Raw genomic sequence first — 27,395 nt, 5'->3', positions numbered from 1 at the left:
ACAGCGTCACATTCAGTTTTTACTGGTTTTTTTTTTTTTTTTTTAAATCTCACTTTAAAATCAAACCTTTTGCGTCACTGGTTTTTTTTTTCAAGCAGCAAATGCGTGGTGTGTTTGTGGCGTTGGTTGACGTTAGATTCCCTGACGACGTTTAGGACGTTTCCCCTCCCGTAGGACATTTAGTCTCTTTCTAACTCGTTGTAAATACACACAGTAACGATCTCTGCCTGGTGTCCATTACTGTGCTTCCATATCGTCACTCACTGCTATGTTACGTTAAGCCTGACACACACACGGTACGGTCTGAGTAAAGGAGGCGGAGCCAATGGCAAGAATGGCCGTTTCCATCCAGAGGTTATGAAACGTTGGCGCTTCATTTGCTTTGTTATCTACATGAATAGTCGGCAATAACGTGTACGCTGTGTGTGTGTGTGTGTGTGTGTTTTAGTGTGTGTGCATGAAACATTTGTAAAAAGCTGATTTCAAGGACCTAATGGTGCAAAAAAACCACAAAAAACAACAACCAAAGGAAAACGAACAAGGTCCTTTTTTTTTTAAACACTTTAGATGAATAATGATTCACGTTCAATGATTTTTCCTCTTTGTCCAGTTTTTGCAGTTAACGTTTATAATATTTCAATAAATGACCTTTTAAAGGTGTGAAAGCCATTGTTATTAGCTGGAGAGGGAGGTTGTGTAATTATTCTTATTTTTAAAGCTATAAAACAATGCAAAAGTGGAATGCATGGCAGTCTAGTCAATCAGGGCGCTTTAGAGTAGTCGGATTACTTCTGTTTTGCATGACTCTGCAAAAAAGGAAAGCGTGACACTTGTTGAAATCTATGTATGGGTGTTTAAATTTTATAATAAAGTTGATGATTTAACATGGAGGGTGCTCGTGTGGGATTCTCTGGAACTTTTTTCTACCAGAATCCTTTTTCTGACTAAAGAGCTTTGTTAGCGTTAGCTGCTCCTTTACGTAGAATAATCTCTTTCATCCCCGTAATAAATAATCCTGCTCCTGTAGCGTCCATGGAACGGATATCTATGCATTTGGATTAGGGAACATTTCTGAACGTTCTTTTCTTTTTTTCTAAGAATAGGCTTTTTTTTTTTTTTTTAATACCAAATACAGTCCGAGGAAATGTTGCGATTTTTCACGCAGGTGTTTGTTTTTGTGGAGAAACTTAACGTTTAGATTGTTTTCTGTAAAAAATGGCGCCTCATGTTTGAGTCCCATCACCTTCTATTGTGGTGCCTTTTCTTTTTCTTTTTTAAATGACGGTCTTTTGATACACATTTAAAAACATGTGAATGATCAAAGTGTAAATATGCCCCGCCCACTTTCCTGCTCTATTTAATGTGACGCCTTTTTCTGATGGAATGAATGACTTTTTATTTCTCTAAAAAAAGAATTCCAGCCTCCTTTTTTTAGTGGAACTTTGATACGTGTCACTGTGGCTTGTTTCAGTGCTTCATTCAGTGTATTCACCGGGATCCTTTTGCAATTAAATCAACTGTATTTCAAATGCCTGAGTCTGTCATTATTTTAAAAAATAACACATATGTACGACGGCAGTTTTTACAGAAGCTTATTGCATTCACAGAATATTTAAAAAACTGTTTCGTTTTTTCTGAATTTATGAGATAAAATAAGTAAATTTAAAAAATTTAAAATGTTGCCCTGTTTTTTTCCTTGTAAAATGATCTCGTTCACAAAAACCATAAACTATTTCCCATAAAAACAGGGCAAATTTTTTTTATTTACTTATTTTTATCATCACTTCAGAAAAAACGAAAAACATTTCCTATAAAAAAAAAAATATCTGAATTTTAAAAAAAACAAAAAAACATTTGCTTACAAAAGATATCGCAAAATAGAAAAACTGAAAAATATTTCCGATAAAAACAGGGCAACATTTTTAATTTTGTTATTATTTTATTTCAGAAAAAAATGAAAATATTTCTCATAAAAACGGGGCCAATTTTTTTAATTTACTTATTTTTATATCAAGTCACAAATACCGAAAAAAAAATCTCATTAGTTCAGAAAAACTGAAAAATATTTGCTTTGAAAAAATGTCAACTCAAAAAAATTCATAGAAAAACAGGGCAATTTTTTTTATTTACTTATTTTTATCTCATCAAGTCACAAAAACCAAAAAACATTAACTTAAAAAAAAAAAAAAAAACATTCTCACCATTGCAGAACACCCGAAATATATTTCCTATAAAAACAAAAAAGGCCAATTTATTTTCATTTACTTATTTTTATCAATTATCTCATCAATTCAGAGAAAAATAAACTTTTTTTTTTTGTGAATGCAATAAGATTCCGTACAGTTTAGAGCCACATTGAAAATTTTATTTTTACTTACACATCGAATTGAATTTGAAATTTATTTCGGCAGTCTTCAGAAAAACAAAACAATTGTGTAATTATTTTATATATACAGTTTATACATGCACATCAAACAATATATACATACGTACACATGAATGTATATGACATCTACATAATATTAATATTAAACTATTTAATATCTACTACACAAATTTCACCAATTAAATTCAGACTGGCAATTTATAAATCAACTAAAACCTTTGATGTTTAAGTATTAATATATTTTATACCATGAAATACATATTATACAGTATATCATAGCTGTCCTTGGTAAAATTACTTATAATTACTAATGATATATGATTTAGGAAGCTTTTTAAATTGGTTTATGTGCCAATGATTCGGTACCACAAACTGTCATAATATTTGACTCGCAAATGAATGAGAAATCAACTTTCATTTTTTCCTTTTCTTTTGGGGCCCCAAATCAAAAATCTGGCTCCTAGCGTGGATGCGTACACATCCATAGATTATAGCTCCCACATTTCAGCCTCATCCGTTCACGAATATCAAGGAGTAGCGATAACGTGGCCTAAAAACTGGTAATATCATGAGAATTGTCATATTTTGTTAATGGAGTTATTAATATATAGATATATATATATATACGGTACTATATAGGAGTTAAATATGAAGCTCTATTCTAGACATTAACACTGATGGGTGATTTCCTCACTTTCACAACACAGAAAACAACCTCGGTCTAATTTTTTGCAGCCCCCAAAGTAAACATACACAATGACAGAAGAATACATAAAACAAAAGCCAGAATACATTAAAAAAAAATACAAAGAAATTACAACATTGCAGGAAAATGCAGTGAAAAACGCAGAAAATACTTCAAAAACACACACAACTACTACAAAATGAACAAAACGACAACACTAATACACGAAATTACGCCGAATAACATTAAACAACAAGAAAAAAAAACACAAAATGACTCAAAATAATATACAAAATTACAGGAAGTCAAAACAAAAGTGGGCAAAAAGACAAAAAATGACAAAACATATATTTTACAGGAAAAGGACAACAGAAACTCACAAAAAGCAGACAAAATAACTTTTTTTTTCATTATTCTGGATGCTGACATGAATGTTGATAATGTGGATCAAACAAACACACGTGTGGAAGTGGCCCACCTCTGTCTGAAGCCCACTGTGTGTTAAAGTGTTGATGTTGTGAGCGTTAAAAAGCTTCCTGACTAAATGTGTGCGTCATGCTGTCGTCCTGAGTGTCTCACAGCTTCACTTCCTGGAACTGCATCAGCATCACTGCATTAGTCACGTTTCAGAAACAATGATAACACCTTGTTTTAATGAAAGGAGCCCTAACACATTATGGTTATTCAATGATTTATGGATGACTTTTATCACAAAAATGTGATTGTATCAGATTCCAGGGTCACATGATCAACATTTAGAATAATGAACATTATTAATACAGGAAACAACGAAGAGTTTGTGTGTTTTTGTGGTAATTTTGTATATTCTTCATGTATTCTCTGCATTTTTCCCACACTTTGTTTGCTTGTTGTTGTATTGTGGGTTTTTTTGGGTCATTTTTTGTGATTTGAAGTCATTGTGAGTATTTTTGTTTTGTCTTATTTTTGTTTCATATCGTGTTTTTGGAGTAATTTGGTATAGTTTGTTATCTTTTCGTGTTTTTTCTGTCCGTGTGTGTGTTTCTGGAGTCGTATTGTACGTATTTACTTTTGTTTTGTGTGTTTTTGTTGTAAATTTGGAGCCATTTTGTTTATTTTTGTTGTTGTTTTGTGTCTTATGAGCTGTTTGTGTGTATTTGTTGTCATTTTTGTGTTTTTAAACTTATTTTGTGTGTCCATGATGCTTTAGTTCTCCCATTTTGTGTGTTTGTTGTTGTTTTGTGTGTGTTTTAATAGTGGTTTTGTTTATTTTTCTTTCATATTGTGTTTTTGGAGTAATTTGGTGTATTTTGTTGTCTTTTTATGGGGTTTTTTTTCTGTCTTTTGTGTGTTTTTGGAGGAAAATTGTGTACTTCTGTCATCATTTTTGCATTTTTCTGTCCTTTTTGTGTGTTTCTGGAGTCGTATTGTACAAATTTGCATTTGTTTTGTGTGTTTTTGTTGTAAATTTGTGTGTTTCTGGAGCTATTTGTCCATTTTTGTTGTCGTTTTGTGTCTTGTGAATTTTTTGTGTGTATTTGTTGTCATTTTTGCGTTTTACACTTATTTTCTGTTCTCTTGTTTATTTGGTTCTCCCATTTTGTGTGTGTTTGTTGCTGTTTTATGTGTGTTTTACAACAAATATTGTGTACTTGTGTCATCATTTTGTGTTTTTTTTTCTGTCTTTTGTGTGTTTCTGGAGTTGAATTGTACATATTTGCATTTGTTTTGCGTGTTTTTGTTGTAAATTTGTGTGTCTCTGTAGCCGTTCTGTCCATTTTTGTTGTCATTTTGTGTGATGCATGTGTTTTGTGTGTTTTACAAGTGATTTTGTATTTATTTTTGTTTCATATCGTGTTTTTGGAGTAATTTGGTATAGTTTGTTATCTTTTCGTGTTTTTTCTGTCCATGTGTGTGTTTCTGGAGTCGTATTGTACATATTTACTTTTGTTTTGTGTGTTTTTGTTGTAAATTTGGAGCCATTTTGTTTATTTTTGTTGTTGTTTTGTGTCTTATGAGCTGTTTGTGTGTATTTGTTGTCATTTTTGTGTTTTTAAACTTATTTTGTGTGTCCATGATGCTTTAGTTCTCCCATTTTGTGTGTTTGTTGTTGTTTTGTGTGTGTGTTTTAATAGTGGTTTTGTTTATTTTTCTTTCATATTGTGTTTTTGGAGTAATTTGGTGTATTTTGTTGTCTTTTTATGGGGTTTTTTTTTCTGTCTTTTGTGTGTTTTTGGAGGAAAATTGTGTACTTCTGTCATCATTTTTGCATTTTTCTGTCCTTTTTGTGTGTTTCTGGAGTCGTATTGTACAAATTTGCATTTGTTTTGTGTGTTTTTGTTGTAAATTTGTGTGTTTCTGGAGCTATTTGTCCATTTTTGTTGTCGTTTTGTGTCTTGTGAATTTTTTGTGTTTATTTGTTGTCATTTTTGCATTTTACACTTATTTTCTGTTCTCTTGTTTTTTTGGTTCTCCCATTTTGTGTGTGTTTGTTGCTGTTTTATGTGTGTTTTACAACAAATATTGTGTACTTGTGTCATCATTTTGTGTTTTTTTTCTGTCTTTTGTGTGTTTCTGGAGTCGAATTGTACATATTTGCATTTGTTTTGCGTGTTTTTGTTGTAAATTTGTGTGTTTCTGTAGCCGTTCTGTCCATTTTTGTTGTCGTTTTGTGTGATGCATGTGTTTTGTGTGTTTTACAAGTGATTTTGTATTTATTTTTGTTTCATATTGTGTTTTTTGGAGTAATTTGGTATAGTTTGTTGTCTTTTTGTGGGGTTTTTTTTTTCTGTTCTTTGAGTGTTTCTGGAGTCGTATTGTACGAATTTGCATCTGTTTTGTGTGTTTTTGTTGTCACTTTGGTTGTTTCTGGAGCCATTTTGTCTATTTTTGTTGTCGTTTTGTGTCTAAAGAGAATTTTGTTGACATTTGTTGACATTTTTGCATTTTTACAATTAATTTGTGTATTTTTATGGCCATTTTGTGAGTTTTGGAATCATATTGTATATTTCTGTTGTCATTTTGTGTGTTTTTGTCATTCTGTGTGTTTTTGGAGTTATTTTTTAGGTCAATTTGAATATTTTTGCTGTCCTTTTGTGTGTTTTTGGATTCATTTTTTGCATTTGCTTTGCATTTACAAAATAAGAGCGAGGGCCCCTTGTGGCCCCAGGCCCCCAGTTGCCAATGTCTGGTTTAGAATGAATAAAAACAGATTTATTATTGTACTGCATTGATCAAGTTCAACATAAATCCTCTGAATGAGGCTGTAAACCTGCAGTCGTGCGTTTATCCAAAGAACAAAATACACAACAAACTCAAAAAAACGTCCTTTTTGTTGTTGTTGCTGGTGTAACTTTGTCCCAGTCACATAATGCAGGGCTTTGATCACTGCATTTTAAATGTGCAGCTGTTTGTCACTGATATTAAACTTAGCATGTGTGTAGAAATGGATCATAACTAAAGAGGATTATCATAAAAGAGGAGAAACGTTGGATGTTTGTTCCCACGTGTGAGTGAACATGAGGAAAGATTTGTCTCAAGAATATTCGCAAATATATCCACAATTTTCTCATGTATTTTTCGGATTTTCATGTGTTTCATTTTTTTACATTTATTTATTTTCACGTATTTTTCATTGACGTCATCGACGCATGTGAAAATTACATGTGTAAATTAAGCATATATTTGTGAATATATTAAAGATACGTTCATGTCTCGTGTCTGCCACCTGCTGGCCGTTGTTTACATTACATTTTATTTTGAAAGCAGTTCATAAACACGTGGTTTAATTAATCTGCAGACTCAGTAAATACTACAGATCACAGGTTTGATCAATGTGTTCATTTCTGACTCTTTCAGATAGTTTTCATCACAGTGACTAAATAAATACACTGAGCTGCTTCAAAGTAAGAGCACGGATAATTAAGTTTATATGAATATTGAATTCCTCAATAATATAAACTAATGTTTACCAGGAGATAAATAATAGGAGATAAAACTACATCCGTCATTATTGTCGCTACTAACAAGAAAATAATAAAATAAATAAATGTTATCACTTCTAATCACACAGATTTGATTTTGTAATCTTCTGATTTTATATTGTTTGATCTTTTTTCTCATTAAAAAAGTGGAGTCAGATATTTTTAATTAGAGTGGTCATACTGTGATTACTGCTCATAAAAGGGACAGAATAAGAATAAAGAAATAAAGTCATCCTGCTCATCAAAATCATATTATATTACAAAAAAAAAACAATACAATACAATACACAATAAACACTTAATTTAAAGTAAATCATGCTGTAAAACCTTTTTTCTTTCATCGATGAACTTGTTTTGATTTCTAATGGAATAGAATAGAATAATACATGGGGAACGAGTGTTCCGGGGGCCACATGCAGCTCTCCAAAAACACACGAAACAACATAAATACACAAAATGTCAGAAACATACATCAAACATAACAAAAATACACAACATAACTCCATAAACACCTGTGCAAATTTTACAAAACACATTAAAAAAATAGAAAAATATACAAAACGACAGAAATACACAAAATGACTCCAAAAACACATACACAAACACGTTTAAAAAATCTAAAAATGTACAAAACAACGCAAAACAACAGGAATACACAAAATAGGTCCAAAAACACACAAAAAGACAACAAAAACACATTTAAATAATAGGGAAAATACACAAAATGACAGCAAAAATACAACAAACATGCGTAAAAATACAGTAAATGTTACAAAATAACAAAAAGAAAAAAACACAAAAACTACATAAAAAATATACAGAATAACTTCCAACACACACAAAAACATAGAAAATGGCTCAAAATCTAAATAAAATGACTCAGAAACCCTTTGTTGTTTCCTTACTAATGCTCTGATTGGTAATTGTTCTAATGCTGACATGAATGTTGATAACGTGGCCCTCGATCGGATTAGAGATTAACATATTTTGTGTCATAAATGACTCAGGATTATAGGGGAGGGGGGACTAGTCCAGTCAGCTTTTATTTTGAAAATCCGCTGTACGCTGATTGGCTGGTGGCGTGCTTCTGCAGTAGCGTGTCTGTGGCGGTGGAGCAGAACGCTGGAGGAGCTTCAGGGCTACGGACGGACGGACGGTCAGTGAGCACTAGCATTAGCACTAGCATTAGCGTCAGTATGTCTGTGAACGACGTGCACGTGTTCCGGCCCTTTAAACTCGTCGCGCTGCTCTGCGTGTTCCTCGCGCTGGTTCTGGACCTCGTGGCGCTGCTGAGCCCCTCGTGGGTGACCGCAGACCACTTCTCCCTGTCCCTGTGGGAGTCCTGCTCCCAGTCCGAGGCTAGGACCAGTGAGGAGGGGGAGTGGAGCTGCTACCCCACCCTCACCACAGGTAACACCCGCAGTTACACTGAGTCTTCAACTTTTTAGGAGGGTTGTGGTGGTGGTGGTGGTGGTGGTGGTGGTGGTGGTGGTTGTTGTTGTTGTTTGGGAGGGAGTAGGAATGTGTTTCATTGACAAACTGGTGGACAACACACACACACACACACACACACACACAAACTGACTCCAAAAACGCACAAAACTTCAAGAAAATACACAAAAGGACAGAAAAAGGCACAAAACACACTAAACTACTACAACAACAACAAAAAACACAGAATGACAGAAAAATATACAAAACAACAACAAAAATACACCGAACAACTGGAGAAATCCACTAAATTACTCCAAAAACACACTTAATGCAACGGGAAAAAAGCTTGATATATCAAGAAAATGTACTTGAAAGGACAGAAAAATACAAAAAACACACTAAACTGCAACAAAAATACACAGAATGACAGAAAACTATAGAAAGTGGCAACAAAAACACACTGAATGTGAGACAAACGCACAAAACTTCAAGGAAACACACTAAACTACAACAAAAAAAACACAGAATGACAGAAAAATATACAAAACAACAACAAAAATACACCGAGCAACAGGAGAAATCCACTAAATTACTCCAAAAACACACTTAATGCGAGGGAAAAAACACACGATGTATCAATAAAATATAGTTAAAGGACAGAATAATACACAAAACACACTAAACTGCAACAAAACTACACAGACTAACAGAAAACTATAGAAAGTGGCAACAGAAACACCCAAAAACAACAACTACATGAACACGTCCGACATACCAAAATAAAGAAAAAAACACAAATGCACACGATGACTAACAATATAGAGAAAAAATATACAAAAAAATATACAAAAAACACACTGAATGTGAGACAAATACACATGAGGACACAATAATACAGGAAAAGACTGAAAAATATATAAAACAACAATGAAAAGACACAGAACGACTGAAAAATATACAAAATAATGACAAAAAAGCACAAATCAGCAAGAAAAACACACGATATGTCAAGAAAATACTTGAAAAGAGACAATAATACACAAAACACACTACATGACAACAAAAATACACAGAATGACAGAAAACTATACAAAGTGGCAACAAAAACAACAATTTAAACACACAACAAAAACATACCAAAGTAAAAAAAAAACACACAAATGGACAACAAAAAATACACAAAATAACTTCCAAAATAGAGAAAAATAACAGAAAGAGAAAGTTACAAAACGGCAACAAAAACACACTGAATGTGAGACAAACGCACAAAACATCAAGAAAATGCACACATTAATTTCAAACTCACATTAAACTACAACAAAAAAAACACAGAATGACAGAAAACTTTACAAAACTACAACAAAAACACACAAAATCAAATACAAATAAGGACAAAAAAATCACAGGAAAAGACTGAAAAATATACAAAATAGGGACAAAAACAATGCACCAAATGAGGGTCTTCCTCTGCTCGAGAGGTTGGGGGTTTGATCCTGGTCTACACCTGTCTGTGTGTTGAAGTGTCCTTGGGCAAGACACTGAACCCCAAGTTTCTCCCAGTGGTTGATTCCCACCTTTGTCCCATTGGTGTGTGAATGAGCTGATGTATAAATCACTTTATGACCTTTGTTTGTGAAATGTGCTTTAGAAATAAACATTAATTACAAAATATATTTAAAACACACAAACTCTTTGTTTCCTGTATTAATGCTGTGATTGGTCATTATTCCAACAGCTGATCAAACTGTTGATCAGATACAATCATATTTTTGTGCTAAAGTCATCCATGTCAGATGATTGTGTGTCTATATACATATATCTATATCTGAAGTGATCTGAGGGTGATTTCTTTGTGTTTTTGGAGGCGTTTTGTATATTTTTATTGTACTTTTTGTGCATTCTTTTGTCATTTTGTACATTTTTCTTTGATTTGTGTGTTTTGGTTTTTGTTTTATGTTTTTGGACTGATTTTGTGATACATTTTTTCTGGTCTTTTTGTATATTTTATGTCATTTTATGTTTGATTCTGTATCAATTTTGCATGTTTTTTGGAGTCATTTTGTGTATTTTTGTTCTCATGTAGTGTATTTGTCTCATTGTGTGTGTGTCTATTGTCATTTTGTGTTTTTGCAGTCATTTTGAATGTTTTATTTGTTGTTTTGTGTGTTTTTCTCTAAATTTGTGTTTTCTTTCTGTGTTTCTGGAGTAATTGTGTGCATTGTTCTTGTATTTTGTGCATTTTTCTTTTCCTTCTGTGTACATTTCTGTAATTTTTAGGTTTTAGGAGTCACTTTGTGTGTTTTTGATCTCATTTTGTGATTTTTCTTCTTGTTTTTTGTGTTTCTGGAGTAATTGTGTGTTTTTTTCTTGTGACTGTGCATATTTCTGTAATTTTGTATGTTTTTATGCCATTGTGTCTATTATTACAGTGTTTTTGTGTATTTCTGCCAGTGTCCCGTGTCTGTCTGTTTTTAAAGCATTATCTGATTCATTCTCAATCCCTTTGTTAACTCACAACCAGTGAGCATCTTCTTCCCCTTCACTGACCTCCATCAACGCCACATCACATCCAGCAGGTTGGATGGCTTTGTAGAGGGAGGGGGAACCCTCCCCCCAGGGAGCCCTAAAGTGCCCCAGATTTAGAGCGTGTGGTTTAGACACTAATAAACACTGGTTTATGATCATGTGACGCAGGCTGAAACACATTTGATAAGCAGGTATTTATTCAGTTTGAAGGGTTTATCTACTAAAAACATCTAAAAACATGGACACTCGTCTCTGTGTATTTTTCTTATCACAATGTGTGTTTTTGGAACAACTTTTTTGTATTTTTGCTGTTTTATGTATTATTTTTTTCATTTTTCTGTCATTTTGTGTATTTTTGTTGCCATTTTGTGTTTTTTGGGTAATTTTGCTTTTGTCTTTTAGTCAGTTTTAGTCATTTTATTGATATTCTTGTCATTTTGTGTTTTTTAGAGTAACTTTTTGTATTTTTGTTATTTTGTGTGTATTTTCTCTGTCATAATGTGTGTTTTTGGATTAACTTTGCGTATTATTACATTTTTGTGTGTTTTTACTGATTTGTAAAATTTTCTGTCATTTTGTGTATTTTTCTTGTCACAATCTGTTTTTGTGGAAAAACTTTGTGTATTTTTGTTGTTTTTTATGTATTTCTTTTTCATGTTTCTGTTATTTTGTGTATTTTTGTTGTCATAATATGTTTTTGTGGAAAAACTTTGTGTATTTTTGTTGCCATTTTGTGTATTTTTACTGTTGTTTTGTGTTTTTTTGAGTAACTGTATTTTTTTATTTTGTGTGTATTTTTCTGTCTTTGTGTATTTTTGTTGTCATAATGTGTATTTTCGGTGTAACTTTGTGTATTTCTGTTGTAATATTACTGTAGTTTTGTGTATTTTTGTAGTTTTCTTGTGTGTTTTCTAAGTAATTTTGTGCTTTTCTGATGACTTTTGTGTACTTTATGCAGTGAATCTATGTGTTGGGTTTATTAACAAAACATGGATGAAACTCGGCTCTTGTTTGGCGTTTAGTGGAACGCCGTGCATTCATTGGACTACGTGAGCATTCTGTTCTTCCTCTTCTCTAACGTGTATCATTCCGTTGTGCAGACTGGCAGATCGCCACGCTGGTGCTACTGGGAGCTGGAGCGGTGGCCACGCTGGTGGCCTTTCTGGTGGCTCTGGTTTCTCTGTGTAAAGGCAAACGCAGACAGCAGTACCGCACGGTGGGCGTGTTCCTCTTCACTGCAGGTTTGTCACCGCCACACATGTTCCCCCTCACACACACACTCTGAATAAAGAGAGAGTGTGTGTGTGTGTGTGAGCGCGTGTGTGAGCGCGTGTGTGAGCGCGTGTGTGAGCGCGTGTGTGTGTGCGTGTGCGTGTGTGAGCTCATTCTTCCTGTGGTTGAAGGTCTGGAAAACTGCTGCTCACAGGCCAAGAAAAAGCAGCCGCAGCTTTAACCAACGAGTGACGTCATCAGTAAAATGTGTGACCTCAGGCTCCGCCTTAATGTGGAAGGATTGATTTCATACACGTTGTGATAAAGAATGTTAATTGTTTAATATCTAAACACAGGCCCCATAATAATAACCTCAGTCACAACAGCAGGAATATCACATTTTATTATTATTATTATTAAATACCTCTTGTTAAAACATTTTTACAGGTGCTAACATGTTGCTAATGCTAACATGTAAACGTATGAACGTTGTTTTGTTAAATAAATTCTTATTTATAATAACCTGTTGTCATAATGTGTGTTTTTGACTAACTTTGTGTATATTTCTTTTCATTTTATGTATTTATTTTGTTGTTTTGTGTATTTTTTTTTCAGTTTTGTCTATTTTTCTGGTGTTGTCAAAATGTTTTGTGTATTGTTGTCATAATGTGTGTTTTTGACTAACTTTGTGTATTTTTGTTGCCATTTTGTGTACGGTATTTGTTGTGTGTGGTTTGCAAGTTATTTTGTGTATTTTTGTTGTCATATGTTTTTGGAGTCATTTTATGGAATGTTGTTGTCATAATGTGTATTTTTGCTGTTTAGTGTATTTTTCTGTTGTCATAATGTATATTTTTGGGTAATTTTGATTTTGTTGTGTGTATTTGTCATTTTGTGTATTCCTGTTGTCATAATCTGGGTTTGTGGGGTAACTTTGTATTTTTGTTGCCATTTTGTGTATTTTGCAAGTAATGCTTTTGTTCATATGTATTCTCATATTTTTTTGGAGTCATTTTTGTGTATTTTTTGTATATTTTTCCATCATTTTGTGGAACGTTGTTATCATTGTGTGTATTTTTGTCGTTGTATGTATTTTTTCTGTTTTGTGTATTATTGTTTTGTTGTCAATGTGTTTTTGACTAACTTTGTGCATTTTTGTTTTAACTACACATTTTTTCTCTTGTTTTGTGTATTTATTTATTTTTTGCCATTTTGGGTTTTTTTTTTGTCGTAATGTGTGTTTTTTTTGGGTAACTTTGTGTATTTTTTTGTATATTTTTCCATAATTTTGTGGAACGTTGTTATCATTGTGTGTATTTTTGCAGTTGTATGTATTTTTTCTGTTTTGTGTATTATTGTTGTCGTTTTGCGTATTTTGTTGTCATAATGTGTTTTTGACTAACTTTGTGTATTTTCGTTTTATTTTTACGTATTTTTTCTCATTTTGTGTTTTTTTTTTAAATCATTTTGGGTATTTTTTTTGTTGTAATATGTATTTTTTTGGGTAACTTTGTGTATTTTTTTGTATATTTTTCCATAATTTTGTGGAACGTTGTTATCATTGTGTGTATTTTTGCAGTTGTATGTATTTTTCCTGTTGTTTTGTGTATTATTGTTGTCGTTTTGCGTATTTTTTTGTCATAATGTGTTTTTGACTAACTTTGTGTATTTTCGTTTTAATTTTACGTATTTTTTCTCATTTTGTTTTTTTTTTTTTTTAATCATTTTGGGTAGTTTTTTTTTGTTGTAATGTGTATTTTTTTGGGTAACTTTGTGTATTTTTGCTGTTGTCTTGTGTGTTTTGCAAGTTATTTTGTGCATTTGTGTTTTTGGAGTCGCTTTTGTGTTTTTTTATATATTTTTCCATCATTTAATGGAACATTGTTGTCATAATGTTTGTCTTTTAGTAACTGTATGTTTTTGCTGTTGTTTTGCGTGTTTTTGAAGTCATTTTGGTCGTTAACTTTGGTGGCTGCACAAAACTAGACCAAGTCACCAGTTGCCCATGTTTACTATAGCCTGTCATAGGTTTAGGGTTTTTCCTGGGCATGAGCGGCTCTCTCTCACACACACACACACACACATGCATTCATCTTATATAATTGTAAGCAATGGTTTCTGGTTGGGTTCCACCACAAAGGCCGTGTGTGTGTGTGTGTGTGTGTGTGTGTGTGTGTGTGTGTGTGTGTGTGTGTGTGTGTGTGTGTGTGTGTGTGTGTGTGTGTGTGTGTGTGTGTGTGTGTGTGTGTGTGTGTGTGTGTGTGTGTGTGTGTGTGTGTGTGTGTGTGTGTGTGTGTGTGTGTGTGTGTGTGTGTGTGTGTGTGTGTGTGTGTGTGTGTGTGTGTGTGTGTGAGCTAATTGGCTGTGACTGTTTTCACTGTTAGCCTGTTACAGCACAGTGTGGGAATGCTGTGTTATTCTTTCCTGTGTGGAATGACTTTAAGACAGACACCGTCCTTTGGAGAGCCCACGTTTAACGCCCCGTGGCACCGTATTTATTTCGTTTTCCTGCAGAAACATGAGCTCAGCAACTCCGTCACTTTCCTCTTGTGTCCTGGAGGATGGAAAGGAGGAGCTAAAGCTACTCACACTTCTTCCTTAAACAGCCAAAAGCTTCAGTGTAACACAGACACACAAACGGGGGCAACACACGGCACTAACACACACAAAATCACCCAAAAAACACCAACAATTGCAGTAAAAGGACAAGAAAAATACACAAAAAATGACTCCAAAACCATACAGGAAGACTACACACACACACACACACACACACATAAATAAGAGAAACATGTATTTTTCCAAACACACACAAAACTACAACAAAAATCAACAAAATGACTCCAAAAACACACAAAACAAAGTACACAAAAATACAGAATATATAGTAAAATATACAAAAAATTAACAAAATTATTCAAAAAACACAAAATAAATATAAAAATTAACAAAATGACTCAAAAACACACACTGACAACAAAACTTAGCAAAATGATAAAAAATTACACAACAGCAAAATGTACAGAACAAAAATAGTGTGTAGAGTAAATTACACAAAAAAACACACATTGATGATAAAAACACACAAAACCAAAAAACCCACTTAAAATGACTCAAAAAACACAATAACAACATGAATACAGAATGACAACAAAAAATAATAAAATGAGAAAAAAAAACACTGACAGCAAAAATTTACAAAATTATTCAAAAAACACAAAAATTTACAAAATGATTCAAAAAATCTAAAAATGTACAAAATGATTCAAAAAATGCACATTATGACAACAAAACGTAACAAAATGATTAAAAAAAAGTGTCAACTGAAAATTACACAAAATAGCAAAAAATATATAGAAAATAACAGAACTATACAAAATAAAAAAAAAATGACATTTGCAAAAATGCTCCAAAAACACAGAAATGGTCATTATTTTTAACTTTGACATGGATATTAATCATGTGACCCTCAATCAGATACAATCACATTATCTGTGATAAAAGTTACATATTGTGACGTAGTAAATGTTTTATTTTTCTACTGACTTTGACACAAAGTTCCAGTGGAAAAAAGATGATGTTTGAGAAGAAAAATGATAAAATAAATAACTGATGATGATGATGATGATGATGATGATGATGGACTCTGTTGTTGCAGTTGTGCTGCAGGCCTGCGCTCTGGTTCTTTACCCGATCAAGTTCATCGACGGAACAATTCTGCAGACTTATCACGAGTTCAACTGGGGCTACGGGCTGGGCTGGGGGGCCACCGTCTTCATGCTGGGCGGGGGGATCCTTTTCTGCCTGAGGACGGACGTTTACGACGACGGGATGTACTGAAGCCCCGCCCCCGCAGGTTGTTCATGCCCTGTCTGTTATTTTTAGGACCCCCCTCCTCCACCCAGAGGATCCCGTGGCTCTGCTGCTAACTGGGGACGAGGTGATGAAGTCAAAGCACGCAGATTTTTCTGGACGTTTCCATGCCGACCTGCTGCTGCTGCTATTGTTGGACAGAAACGTGCAGTAGTTGAATATATATATCATATATCGACGCATTTCAAAACAGTTTTTGTAGCATTTTGATGAAGAAAAGCTTGTGTGTGTTTGTATTTATGTCTTTTATTCAGTTTGTTTATATTCAAACCTGAATTATTCCCTTTAAACATATCCAGGTGGTGTAATAAACATGTTCGCTTTGTTAGGCTTTTATCAAGTGTATTTATAGTGAAATGGAACATGACAATAAATGTGCACAGAATAAATCTACATGAAGGACGCGTTTGAATGAATAAATACGTGTAGTTTGACATTTGTTATTGTGAGTCTAACGTCTTGTCAGACGTGTTGATGCTTCACAAACTGACCTTTGGTTTAAAAAGGAGAATGTTTTATAAGAGGAGCAGACCCCCCCCGCCCCCCTCCTGTTTTTAGACTGGACTCCAGTTAGAGGAAAAAATGTAAACCACTTTATTATCCAGACATGAGAGCTCACATTCCTCAGAGAAACCACAGCGGCTATTTACAGACAGGCAGCAGGTTGGAAACCATAGACAATATGACGCTAGGGCTGAAACCTGAACAGAAGGTTGTTTATTGTTAATGCTAACCACAGCGCTAGTTATAGTGTGAATGCTAACCACAGTGCCTGTTATTGTGTAAATGCTAACCACAGCTCTAGTTATAGTGTGAATGCTAACCACTGTGCTAGTTACAGTGTGAATGTTATGCTAACCACAGCACTAGTTTTAATTTGAATGCGATGCTAACCATGGTGCTAGTTACAGTGTGAATGTTATGCTAACCACAGTGCTAGTTATAGTTTGAATGCTACGCTAACCACAGCGCTAGTTTTAATTTGAATGCTATGCTAACCATAGTGCTAGTTATAGTGTGAATGCTATGCTAACCACAGTGCTAGTTATAGTTTGGATGTTATGCTAACCACAGCGCTAGTTACAGTGTGAATGCTATGCTAACAGCGCTAGTTATAGTTTGGGTGTTATGCTAACCACAGCACTAATTTTAGTTTGAATGCTATGCTAACCACAATGCTAGTTATAGTGTGAATGCTATGCTAACCACAGCACTAGTTTTAGTTTGAATGCTATGCTAACCACAGTGCTAGTTATAGGGTGAATGCTATGCTAACCACAGTGCTAGTTATAGTGTGAATGCTATGCTAACCACAGCACTTGTTTTAGTTTGAATGCTATGCTAACCACAGTGCTAGTTATAGTGTGAATGCTATGCTAACCACAGTGCTAGTTATAGTGTGAATGCTATGCTAACCACAGCACTTGTTTTAGTTTGAATGCTATGCTAACCACAGTGCTAGTTATAATGTGAATGCTATGCTAACCACAGTGCTAGTTATAGTGTTAATGCTATGCTAACCACAGCGCTAGTTACAGTGTGAATGCTATGCTAACCACAGTGCTAGTTATAGTGTGAATGCTATGCTAACCACAGTGCTAGTTACAGTGTGAATGCTATGCTAACCACAGCGCTAGTTACAGTGTGAATGCTATGCTAACCACAGTGCTAGTAATAGTGTGAATGCTATGCTAACCACAGTACTAGTTACAGTGTGAATGCTATGCTAACCACAGTGCTAGTTATAGTGTGAATGCTATGCTAACCACAGTACTAGTTACAGTGTGAATGCTATGCTAACCACAGTGCTAGTTATAGTGTGAATGCTATGCTAACCACAGTGCTAGTTATAGTGTGAATGCTATGCTAACCACAGCGCTAGTTACAGTGTGAATGCTATGCTAACCACAGTTCTAGTTATAGTGTGAATGCTATGCTAACCACAGTACTAGTTACAGTGTGAATGCTATGCTAACCACAGTGCTAGTTATAGTGTTAATGCTATGCTAACCACAGTGCTAGTTATAGTGTGAATGCTATGCTAACCACAGTGCTAGTTATAGTGTGAATGCTATGCTAACCACAGAGCTAGTTACAGTGTGAATGCTATGCTAACCACAGTGCTAGTTATAGTGTGAATGCTATGCTAACCACAGTACTAGTTACAGTGTGAATGCTATGCTAACCACAGTGCTAGTTATAGTGTGGTGTGCTTTACATAGAACGATGTGTTATGATTGTGTGTTTGAATTTTAATGAGTAATCATAAATATGTCATTTTTACACAGTGTTGTTTTTATTTGCATTCTTAAAGTATATTTTTAAATGTATATATATATATATTTTAAATTATTATATTTTTATAATTATGTAATATATACTTTTAATACTCTTTTATATAAACACAGTGTTGTTGTTTTGCATTTAAGTATGTTTGTAAAATTGTAATACTTTAAAGTATTTTTACATATTTTTTTATCATTATTATATTTATATATTATACATTTTTCATGATGAAACATAGTTGTTTTTATGAGCTTTTTTAAGTATGAAATTTCAATAATTTGGGGGGTTTTTAACATATTTTTTAATAATATATTTATTTATATAATATATTTTAGAGAATTTTTCTTATTTTATTGCAGCTTTAACTTGTTTAATGTATGGTAAAATATTGTTAAATTCAACTCATCTCACTTTAACATTATTAAATAATTTATTTTCTTTGAATTCATTTTTTTTATCCAGTAATCTGAATTTTCCCTGACAAAATTATGCATTTTTTTGTTTGCAACTTACAACCATATGTGATAAGTGGTCAGTTATATAATTCATTATTAGATATTTTTATTTTGCCAAACACAAAATCCGGAAATATTTATGTGGTTAGCACAATTATATAGATACATTATTGAAATATACAATATTGTAATATTTGAAGGACTTAAGGCTGACCTGCATCATGTAAATCACCCAAAGGAAATGCAAAAAATGACTCAAAAATACAATACAAAACTATAGCAGAAATGTACAAAAACACACATTAATACATATAAATAAGTTCAAAAACACAATGTGACAAGAATTTCACTAAATTACTTCAAAAAAAATCACAAAATTGACAGAAAAATATGCAAAAACTAAAACAAAAATACACTAAATTAATCCAAAAACACACAAACATTTTGTAGTTTCCTGTGTTCTGATTGGTCATTAGTCTAATTATTGATCATGTGACCCTCGGACCATGTTTTTGTGGTCTCCAGTACAGGTTATAGTGTGTATATAACTATATAATCAGCCTCCTAGTGGTCACACTGCCAACATCTGCCCTCACATGACTAAGAGCAGTGATATGATTAGGCACTACATAAAGATCTATAAGATAAAGACAGAAATCAACTCAAAAACAGCCACAATATGAGAAAAATACACAAAACAATGTCAAAAATTACAACAAAAAACTCTAATAACAAACGTTGCGACCACAAAATGAGTGAAAAATACACAAAAATGACTCCAAAATCCACGAGACAACCTTAAAAATGCACAAAATGACCAAAAATCATAAAAAACAATGGCAAAAATACAACAAGTAATGCTAAAAACACACGTTCTGACAGGAAAAACATACAAAATGACAACAAAAACACAATAAGCCAACAGAAATGACCAGAATGACTCGCAAAACACACAAGACGACTACAAAAATGACTGAAAAATACACAAAAAAACAGCAAACACGCAAAATGGGATTCCCAAAACAACAAGCGCACACAAAAGGAACAAAAAATATACAAAATGACAGAAAAATACACGAAATGTTGACACAAGTACACAACATTTCACCAACTCTAAAAACTCACAAATGACAACTAAAATACACAAGATGAGAGAAAAATATACAAAATAACAGAAAAATACACAAAACAATGGCAAAAATATGACAAATTGCTCTAAAAAGACAACAAAAATACACAAAATGAGAGAAAAATGCACAATAAGCCAACAAAAATGGACTAAAATACTTGCAAAAGGCACAAGATGAAAACAAAAATACACGTAATTGAGAAGGAAAAGATATGAAAAACAAGAAATTACAAGAAATATATACAAAATGACAATAAAAACACAAAAAGACAACATAAATTACCAAAAATTCCTCACAAACACACAACTCTTAAAAAAAAACCCGAATGACAACAAAAATACACAAAATGCCAAAAAAATACACAAAAATAATTCCAAAAACACAACATGAACCAGCAAAAATGAACAAAATGACTCTCAAAACACACAAGACAACAACAACAATGACTCCAAAGACCCAAAAGGACAACAAAAATAAACATATTTGAGAGGAATATACAAAAGAAATGCAAGAAATTACAAAAAATGACTCCATAAACATTAAAAATCACACAACTCTTTAGCTCAGCGTGGAAGGTGAAGGTTTGTATCAGACGTGTGGAGAGGAGTCTGGCACCCTGGTGCAGTAACCAGTCAGGCCCTGCATGTTCTCAATGTGCAGGGACAGATTCCAGTTACTGATCCCGGGAGACAGAAGTGTTTTTAAAAAAATCAGGAGGTTTCACACACACAACAACCTGAGGAGGAAAAAGAATTGATGAATGAATGAATGAATGTAACTTTGTACAATTCAGGTTCAGGTGAAACGTAGAGGATTCAAACCTGAGGAGGTGCAGCAGCTCCTGGTAGAAGTCCATGCAGAGTAATCTGAGCTGTACATTAGCTTTCTTCTTCTTCTTCTTCTCTATCAACAGCAGCTCCACCAAAATTACATATTAACTAAAACCAATGATCTGCTGCTCCTCCTCCTTCATATCACTGCAGACCCACATGCTGTGAACACGTGCTGACACTAAATGAGCTGTTAGAAGCTGTTCTATAGGACAAACGCTGGCCCCAGGAGCCACATACGGCCCTCAGTCTAACACTGTACGGCCCCCAAGGTGTGTTAGAAAAATACACACACACACACAAAAAAAAATACACAACATGATAGAAAAATATACAAAAAGACAACCAAAGTGCACATAATAACAAAAATAACTTTATGACAAAAAACATACACAAAACAACAGCAAAAATAATGAAAATAAATATGGCAGAAAAATATACAAAAAGACACAATAAGAGAAAAATATCGAGAAAAAAAAAGACAACTTATGTACACAAAATTACAAAAAAACTTTAGTTCAACAAACATATACGCAAATCAAAGGAAAAATACACAACATGACAGAAAAATATCCAAAAAGACACTAAAACAGGCAAAATAAAATGTATTTTAAAAAAACAACACAAAAAGACAAAAGGAAAAAAATACAAAATACGACAGAAAACAATTTAAAAAAAGGCAATAAAACTGCACAAAATGGCATCAAACATACACAAAACAGCAAAAATAAAGAACAAAACTACACAACATGACAGAAAAACATACAAAACGACAACAAAAACGGACAAGATGACAGAAAAACAACCTTTATGACAACAAAGATACACGAAATAGCAAAAAACACACATTATGACAACAAAAAATTCACTAAATGATAAAAAAGAAAAATGGCAATAAAAAATACACCAAAAAACGATAAAAAATATTAACTTAAAACGTAAATTTGCAGACACCCAAAACACAAAACAACAACTTTCTCACAGAAATTGGGAGGGAAAATACACAAAACAACAGCAAAAAATAAACAAAACTAAAACTAAATTACACATTTTGACAACAGAGATACACAAAGAAAAATAAACATTAAATAAATAATATTAATTAACAAATAATAAACAATTGAAAGACCAAAAAAGACTCCAAAAACACACGCTCAAAAACTGCAGCAAAAACACAACAAAAATTCCCCAAAAGATAGAAAAATATATACAATGACAACAAAAACACACAAAAGATTAGAAAAGTATAAAATTGTCAACCAGACACACAAAATTACAGCAAATATTCACAAATTTAGTCCAAAAACACAAAAACAACAACATGCTCATAGAAAATGAGAGAAAAATACGCAAAACAACAGCGAAAACTCACAATACAACAATATTACACATTTTGACAACAAAACGACACAAAATGACATAAAAATAAGCAATGAATAAATAATATTTATTAATAAACAATAAACAATTTAGATACAAAAAAATGACTCCAAAAACACAAAACAACAACTTTTTCCTCAGAAATTGGGAGGAAAATACACAGAACAACGGCAAAAACTAAACAAAAATACACAAAATAACAGCAAAAACACACATTACGACAACAAAAATTTTCCAAAAGGATAAAAAAAATATACAAATGGACAACAAAAACACACAAAATGTTAGAAAATATACAGAACAACAATAAACATTTGCAAGACTAATAAAACAAAACAACAAATTTGGAGGAAAATACACAAAATGACAGCAAATTAAAAAAAAAAAAGGTTAGAAAAGTATACAAAACGACAACAAAACACAGAAAATGAATCTAAGAACACACAAAAAAACAACATGTTGAAAGAACATGAGAGAAAAATACACAAGAAGAAAGGAAAATTACACAATTTGACAACAAAAAGACACAAAACGGGAGAAAAACAAACACAATGGCAACTGGAATACAAAAAAAATGACTAACAACACAAAACAACAAACGCACGTACACAATGTACTAAATATACTAAACAACAATATAAAATATACAGAATGACAAGAAGAAGAAAAAAATCACAAAATCAAACTCAAAAAAACAACAAACACACATAATAAAAGTTAAATGTACGCACACACACACACTGTTGTTTCCTGATTGGTCGTTATTCTAATGCTGACATGAGTGTTGATCATGTGACCCTCAGATCAGATATAATCAGTTTTATGGCCCATCTCTGAACCCTGTGTGTGTGTGTGTGTGTGTGTGTGTGTGTGTGTGTGTGTGTGTGTGTGTGTGTGTGTGTGTGTGTGTGTGTGTGTGTGTGTGTGTGTGTGTGTGTGTGTGTGTGTGTGTGAAACATTCAGCTGCTCTGATGACCTTGTGGATGTTAATGATCGTTGGATGAAAAACACGTTGTTATCAGTTTTAAAGCAGGTGTTTTTTTTCCCTGCCTCAGCATTTATTATTGTGTTGTGTGTTTCTTTTATTGGTCTATTTATTAGTTATTAATAGTCACTATGTACAATATGAGTGTTTAGGGGGAATTGTTTCTATTATCAGTGAAAGTCGCTGCACACAAACACATTTAATCTTCCATTATTTTATTGTTTATTCAAAAGGCAAAACAAATTGTGACAAAGAGGCGTCGCTTCAGCTCATTTAGTGTAAAACAGTTCATTAGTTAATTACAGTTATTTGGATCACTCCCTCATTAAAACCATTATTGGATTTATTTTTTCTAATGTATATTTTTATTTTATTTGTGTATGTTTTGTTGTCATTTTTGTGTGTTGTTGGTATTATTTAAATTATTATATCTCAGTGTTTGTGTTTTTGCTGTTGTTTGGTTGTTCATGTTGTTTTGTATGTTTCTCTGTTATTTTTGTGTATTTTGTAGCAATCTTGTGTGTTTTTCTCTCATTTCGTGTGTATCTATTGTTGTTTTGTGTGTTGTAATGTTTTTCTCTCTTAGTCTGTGTGTTTTTTGTTGTTATTTGTCTCTTCTTTTGTACAGGTTTCTCTTATTTTGTGTGTTTAAAATGTAGTTTTGTGAGTTGCTGGTAATTTTTAGTATTATTATCACTAGAAATAAACATTATAAAATCCCATATTTTCAATGCTTCATTTATTAATTTTATTCTGGTTCTCTCTAGTACCCCCTGTAGTGCCATCGTGTACACCCACCATTTGAAAAACACTGATGTATGGTTTGAAACTTAAAATTATAAATTAATAATAATAATTAAAACTAGGCAAATACATGTATTTGGCAATTGGAAATTGGCAAAAATGACAACCTGCATCTGGATTTGTTGACAAATTATATAATGCAGGAAAAACAGAAGACTGACCTTAAGAGAGACACATTGAAAGGAAATGTTGTTCAATGGTACCAGTCTGAGCATTGTATCTCAATTTGTGGCCAAGTTATAGAGAAAAAAGCGTGTGTTTTTTTTGTGACATCGTGAACTTTGACCCCTACCGATTTTTTTTACTGGTAGGTCACACAATGAAAGTAAATGTTGTTCAATGGTACCAGTCTGAGCACTGTATCTCAATTTGTAGCCAAGTGATAGGGAAAAAGTATGTTTTTGTTTACCTTGAGCAAAGGTGAAGGTCACACATTGAAAGGAAATGTTGTTCAATGGTACCAGTCTGAGCATTGTATCTCAATTTGTAGCCAAGTAATAGAGAAAAAAAAGGGTCTTTTTTTGGGGACATCATGAACTTTGACCCCTACCAATTTTTTTACTGGTAGGTCACACAATGAAAGAAAATGTTGCTCAATGGTACCAGTCTGAGCACTGTATCTCAATTTGTAGCCAAGTTATAGAGAAAAAAGGGTGTTTTTTTTTGTGACGTCATGAACTTTGACCCATACCAATCTTTTTACTGGTAGGTCACACAGCTTCGGCTTAATAAAAAAATACTCCATTTGAGATGAGCTTTTCATAAATGTAAGCATTGAACTTGTATGATAAATATTCATAGAGATTTTTGTTTTTGACACTTGACGCGACCTTGACCTTGACGTTTTGGCTGTAAAAAGGTCGACTGCACGTCCTTGACATTGTCCCTATGAGATGACACGGGTCATTAGTGCTGCATTAATAACCTATAGCAGGAGTTCTAAGACAAAGTAGTTGTGGAAGGAAAATAATAATAACTCCTACAATTACAATGTATTACAATAATAAATGAGTATGACTGAGGCAGAGGTGCAAAGAGGTTGATTTTATTTCATAATGAGCACGTTTGATAAGAAAAGCCTGTAATCTATACAGTTAATAATATGTACATGAGTTGAGTTTCATTCAGGAGTCTAGCATGCATCAGACCAGCTTTAAATGAAATGAAATAGAAAAGCTTCTTCACATCAACAGTGACTTTTCTTTTCCTCGGCAGTGTCGGACGTTCCCATTAAAACACACACACACACACACACACACAATCTGAATCTGAGTTTGACAAAAGCCGCAAATTTTAAAGCAGAGACGAACAACTTCCATCACAGAGAGGGTCACATGATCAACATTCATGTCAGCATTGGAATAACGACCAATCAGAGCATTAACACAGGAAACAACAAAGTTTGTGTGTTTTTGTTGTAGTTTTCTTTAATTTTCTGTCAATTTAAATATTTAACTTTAATATTGTGTTTGTTGTTGTTTGAGTTTTTGAATTAATTGTGTGAACTTTTTTTGTGTGTAATTATGTGTGTTCTTGGAGTCATTCTGTGTATTTTATATTGTCACATAATATATTTTCTTTCATTTTTTTCTCATTTAAGTTTGTGTTTGTAGTTATTTTGGGTCCTTTCTGAGTTATTTAGTGTGTACGTTTGTTGTCGTTTTGTATTTTTTCCTGTATTTTTTATAGTTGCTTTGTGTGTTTTGCAAATAATTATGTGCAATATTGTTGTATATTGTATTGTTGGAGTTATTTTTGTGTCATTTTGTGTATTTTTCTTGTCATCATGTGTGTTTTTGGAATACTTTTGATTATCTCTCATGTCATTTTGTCTGTTTTTGTTGTCGTTTTCTATATTTTTCTGTCAATTTGCATATTGAACTTCAATATTGTGTGTTTGTTATCATTTTGTGATTGTGTGTTTTGCGAATAATGATGTGCATTTTTGTTGTAAATAGTATTTTTGGAGTCAATTTAGTGTATTTTTGTATCATTTTGTGTATTTTTCTTGTCATTATAGTTGTTTTTGGGGTACTTTTGACTACTTTCATATCATTTTTATGTATTGTAGGATGAATTATTTGGCAATAACGTTGGGGCTGCACAAAATTAGACTGAGGGCCACATGTGGACCCCAAGCCACCAGTTTCCCACCACATATCATTGCCACTGCACTGCATTTGTTCGGCTCAATGTGCCACGACAACAACTTCTCAATGTTTGGAAGAAACAAAAGTCATTCAACAGTCATATTTCACTAATAGTTGCATTTGTAAAACACTTTAAAGAATATCAAAGAAAGAAATGATGTGTATTTATAGAAATCATTCATTAAAACTGAAGGAAAATCCAGTTTACACAGTGTTGCATTGCATTAATAAATATATGCATAAGCTGTTTGTAATGGGGATTTTCAAATTAAAATCCCTAAATAATTCAAACACAGTGTTCTGAAAGAGGAGAGTATGTCTGCCAGCAGAGGGCAGTGTAATATATTCATAATAATAATAATAATAATAATAATAAAGTTAATAATAATATTATTATTTCAGGCTGCTGACTCAAAAAAGTCCTAAAACAAGTAATTTAAACCTGGTTTTGCCACCAAACCACATTAGTCCCTGACCTGGGTCACAGATCATTCATTCCATCTAAAAAAAAAAAAATTATTCCTCTATTGCATTGAAAATGAAAAGTTACTTAGAAATACAGTTTAACTATGTCTATACAACAGTCAAAAACATTAAATAACAAATTATATTATTAACATTAGAAAATGCAAGTAACAGTAACTGTATGTCGTCTGTGTGCAGGTTCACAATCCAGATGTTTTGCACAGAAATAAATAAAACACATTTTAAAAAACAAAGAAACTGTGAAGGGAAATGATCCAAGAAAATTATGTTTTTAAAGAGATTTACTGTAAAATTCAATGTTTGACAGAGCAGATTTTAAAGTTATTTTATTCTATACTGGGATGGTGACTTTAAAAAGTGAGAGTAATATTGGAATAAATAATAATATAATAAATAATCTGACCCCACTGATGTCACCACAAGATTCTGCATAAGAAAAAAATTTGCAACCTGAGACAGTGAGATCATCTGTGCATAAATTCATAACTCAGCATAAAAAAACAGGGGAATCAGTAAATTTTAATTCAATTCAATTCAATTTAATTTTATTTAATTTTATTTTATTTAATTCAATTTAAATTTTGAAATATTTATTTGAGACACACCATGATAGTTCTCTAATATAACATCATTATAATTATTATAACTATAATTATTATTATTATTATTATTAATGCATATAATGAATGTTTTTTTTATTTGGCAATGAAATAGACGTATGTATTTATTTTGGTCCTATAGTGTGAGCCAAAATCCAAAAGTTGATGAATAAAAAGTGAAAAAGTGAACATTATTCCAACGTATTTAACAC

At 32.8% G+C, this 27,395-nt stretch overlaps 1 protein-coding gene across 1 annotated transcript; it reads left to right on the top strand.

Annotated features, from left to right (window-relative positions):
• Positions 1–8,112: 8,112 nt before the first annotated feature.
• Positions 8,113–17,406, top strand: LOC114476237 (transmembrane protein 47-like). The gene is made up of 3 exons (XM_028467620.1): positions 8,113–8,443; positions 12,094–12,234; positions 15,864–17,406. Exons 1-3 carry the CDS (start codon positions 8,230–8,232, stop codon positions 16,043–16,045), a joined length of 537 nt encoding a protein of 178 aa, XP_028323421.1. The 5' UTR covers positions 8,113–8,229; the 3' UTR covers positions 16,046–17,406.
• The last annotated feature ends 9,989 nt before the right edge of the window (positions 17,407–27,395 follow it).

This window comes from Gouania willdenowi, chromosome 14 (assembly GCF_900634775.1).
Source record: "Gouania willdenowi chromosome 14, fGouWil2.1, whole genome shotgun sequence".
Classification (NCBI taxonomy): Eukaryota; Metazoa; Chordata; class Actinopteri; order Blenniiformes; family Gobiesocidae; genus Gouania; species Gouania willdenowi.
Note: the sequence above shows the minus strand (reverse complement) of the source record. Positions and strands in the feature narration are given on the sequence as shown.

Bases quoted from the DNA above. Each gene is read 5' to 3' on its own strand.
- LOC114476237 (XM_028467620.1), top strand. From the start codon at position 8,230: ATGTCTGTGAACGACGTGCACGTGTTCCGGCCCTTTAAACTCGTCGCG. The intron at 8,444-12,093 runs GTAACACCCGCA...TCCGTTGTGCAG, and splicing joins CTACCCCACCCTCACCACAG to ACTGGCAGATCGCCACGCTG. The intron at 12,235-15,863 runs GTTTGTCACCGC...CTGTTGTTGCAG, and splicing joins CGTGTTCCTCTTCACTGCAG to TTGTGCTGCAGGCCTGCGCT.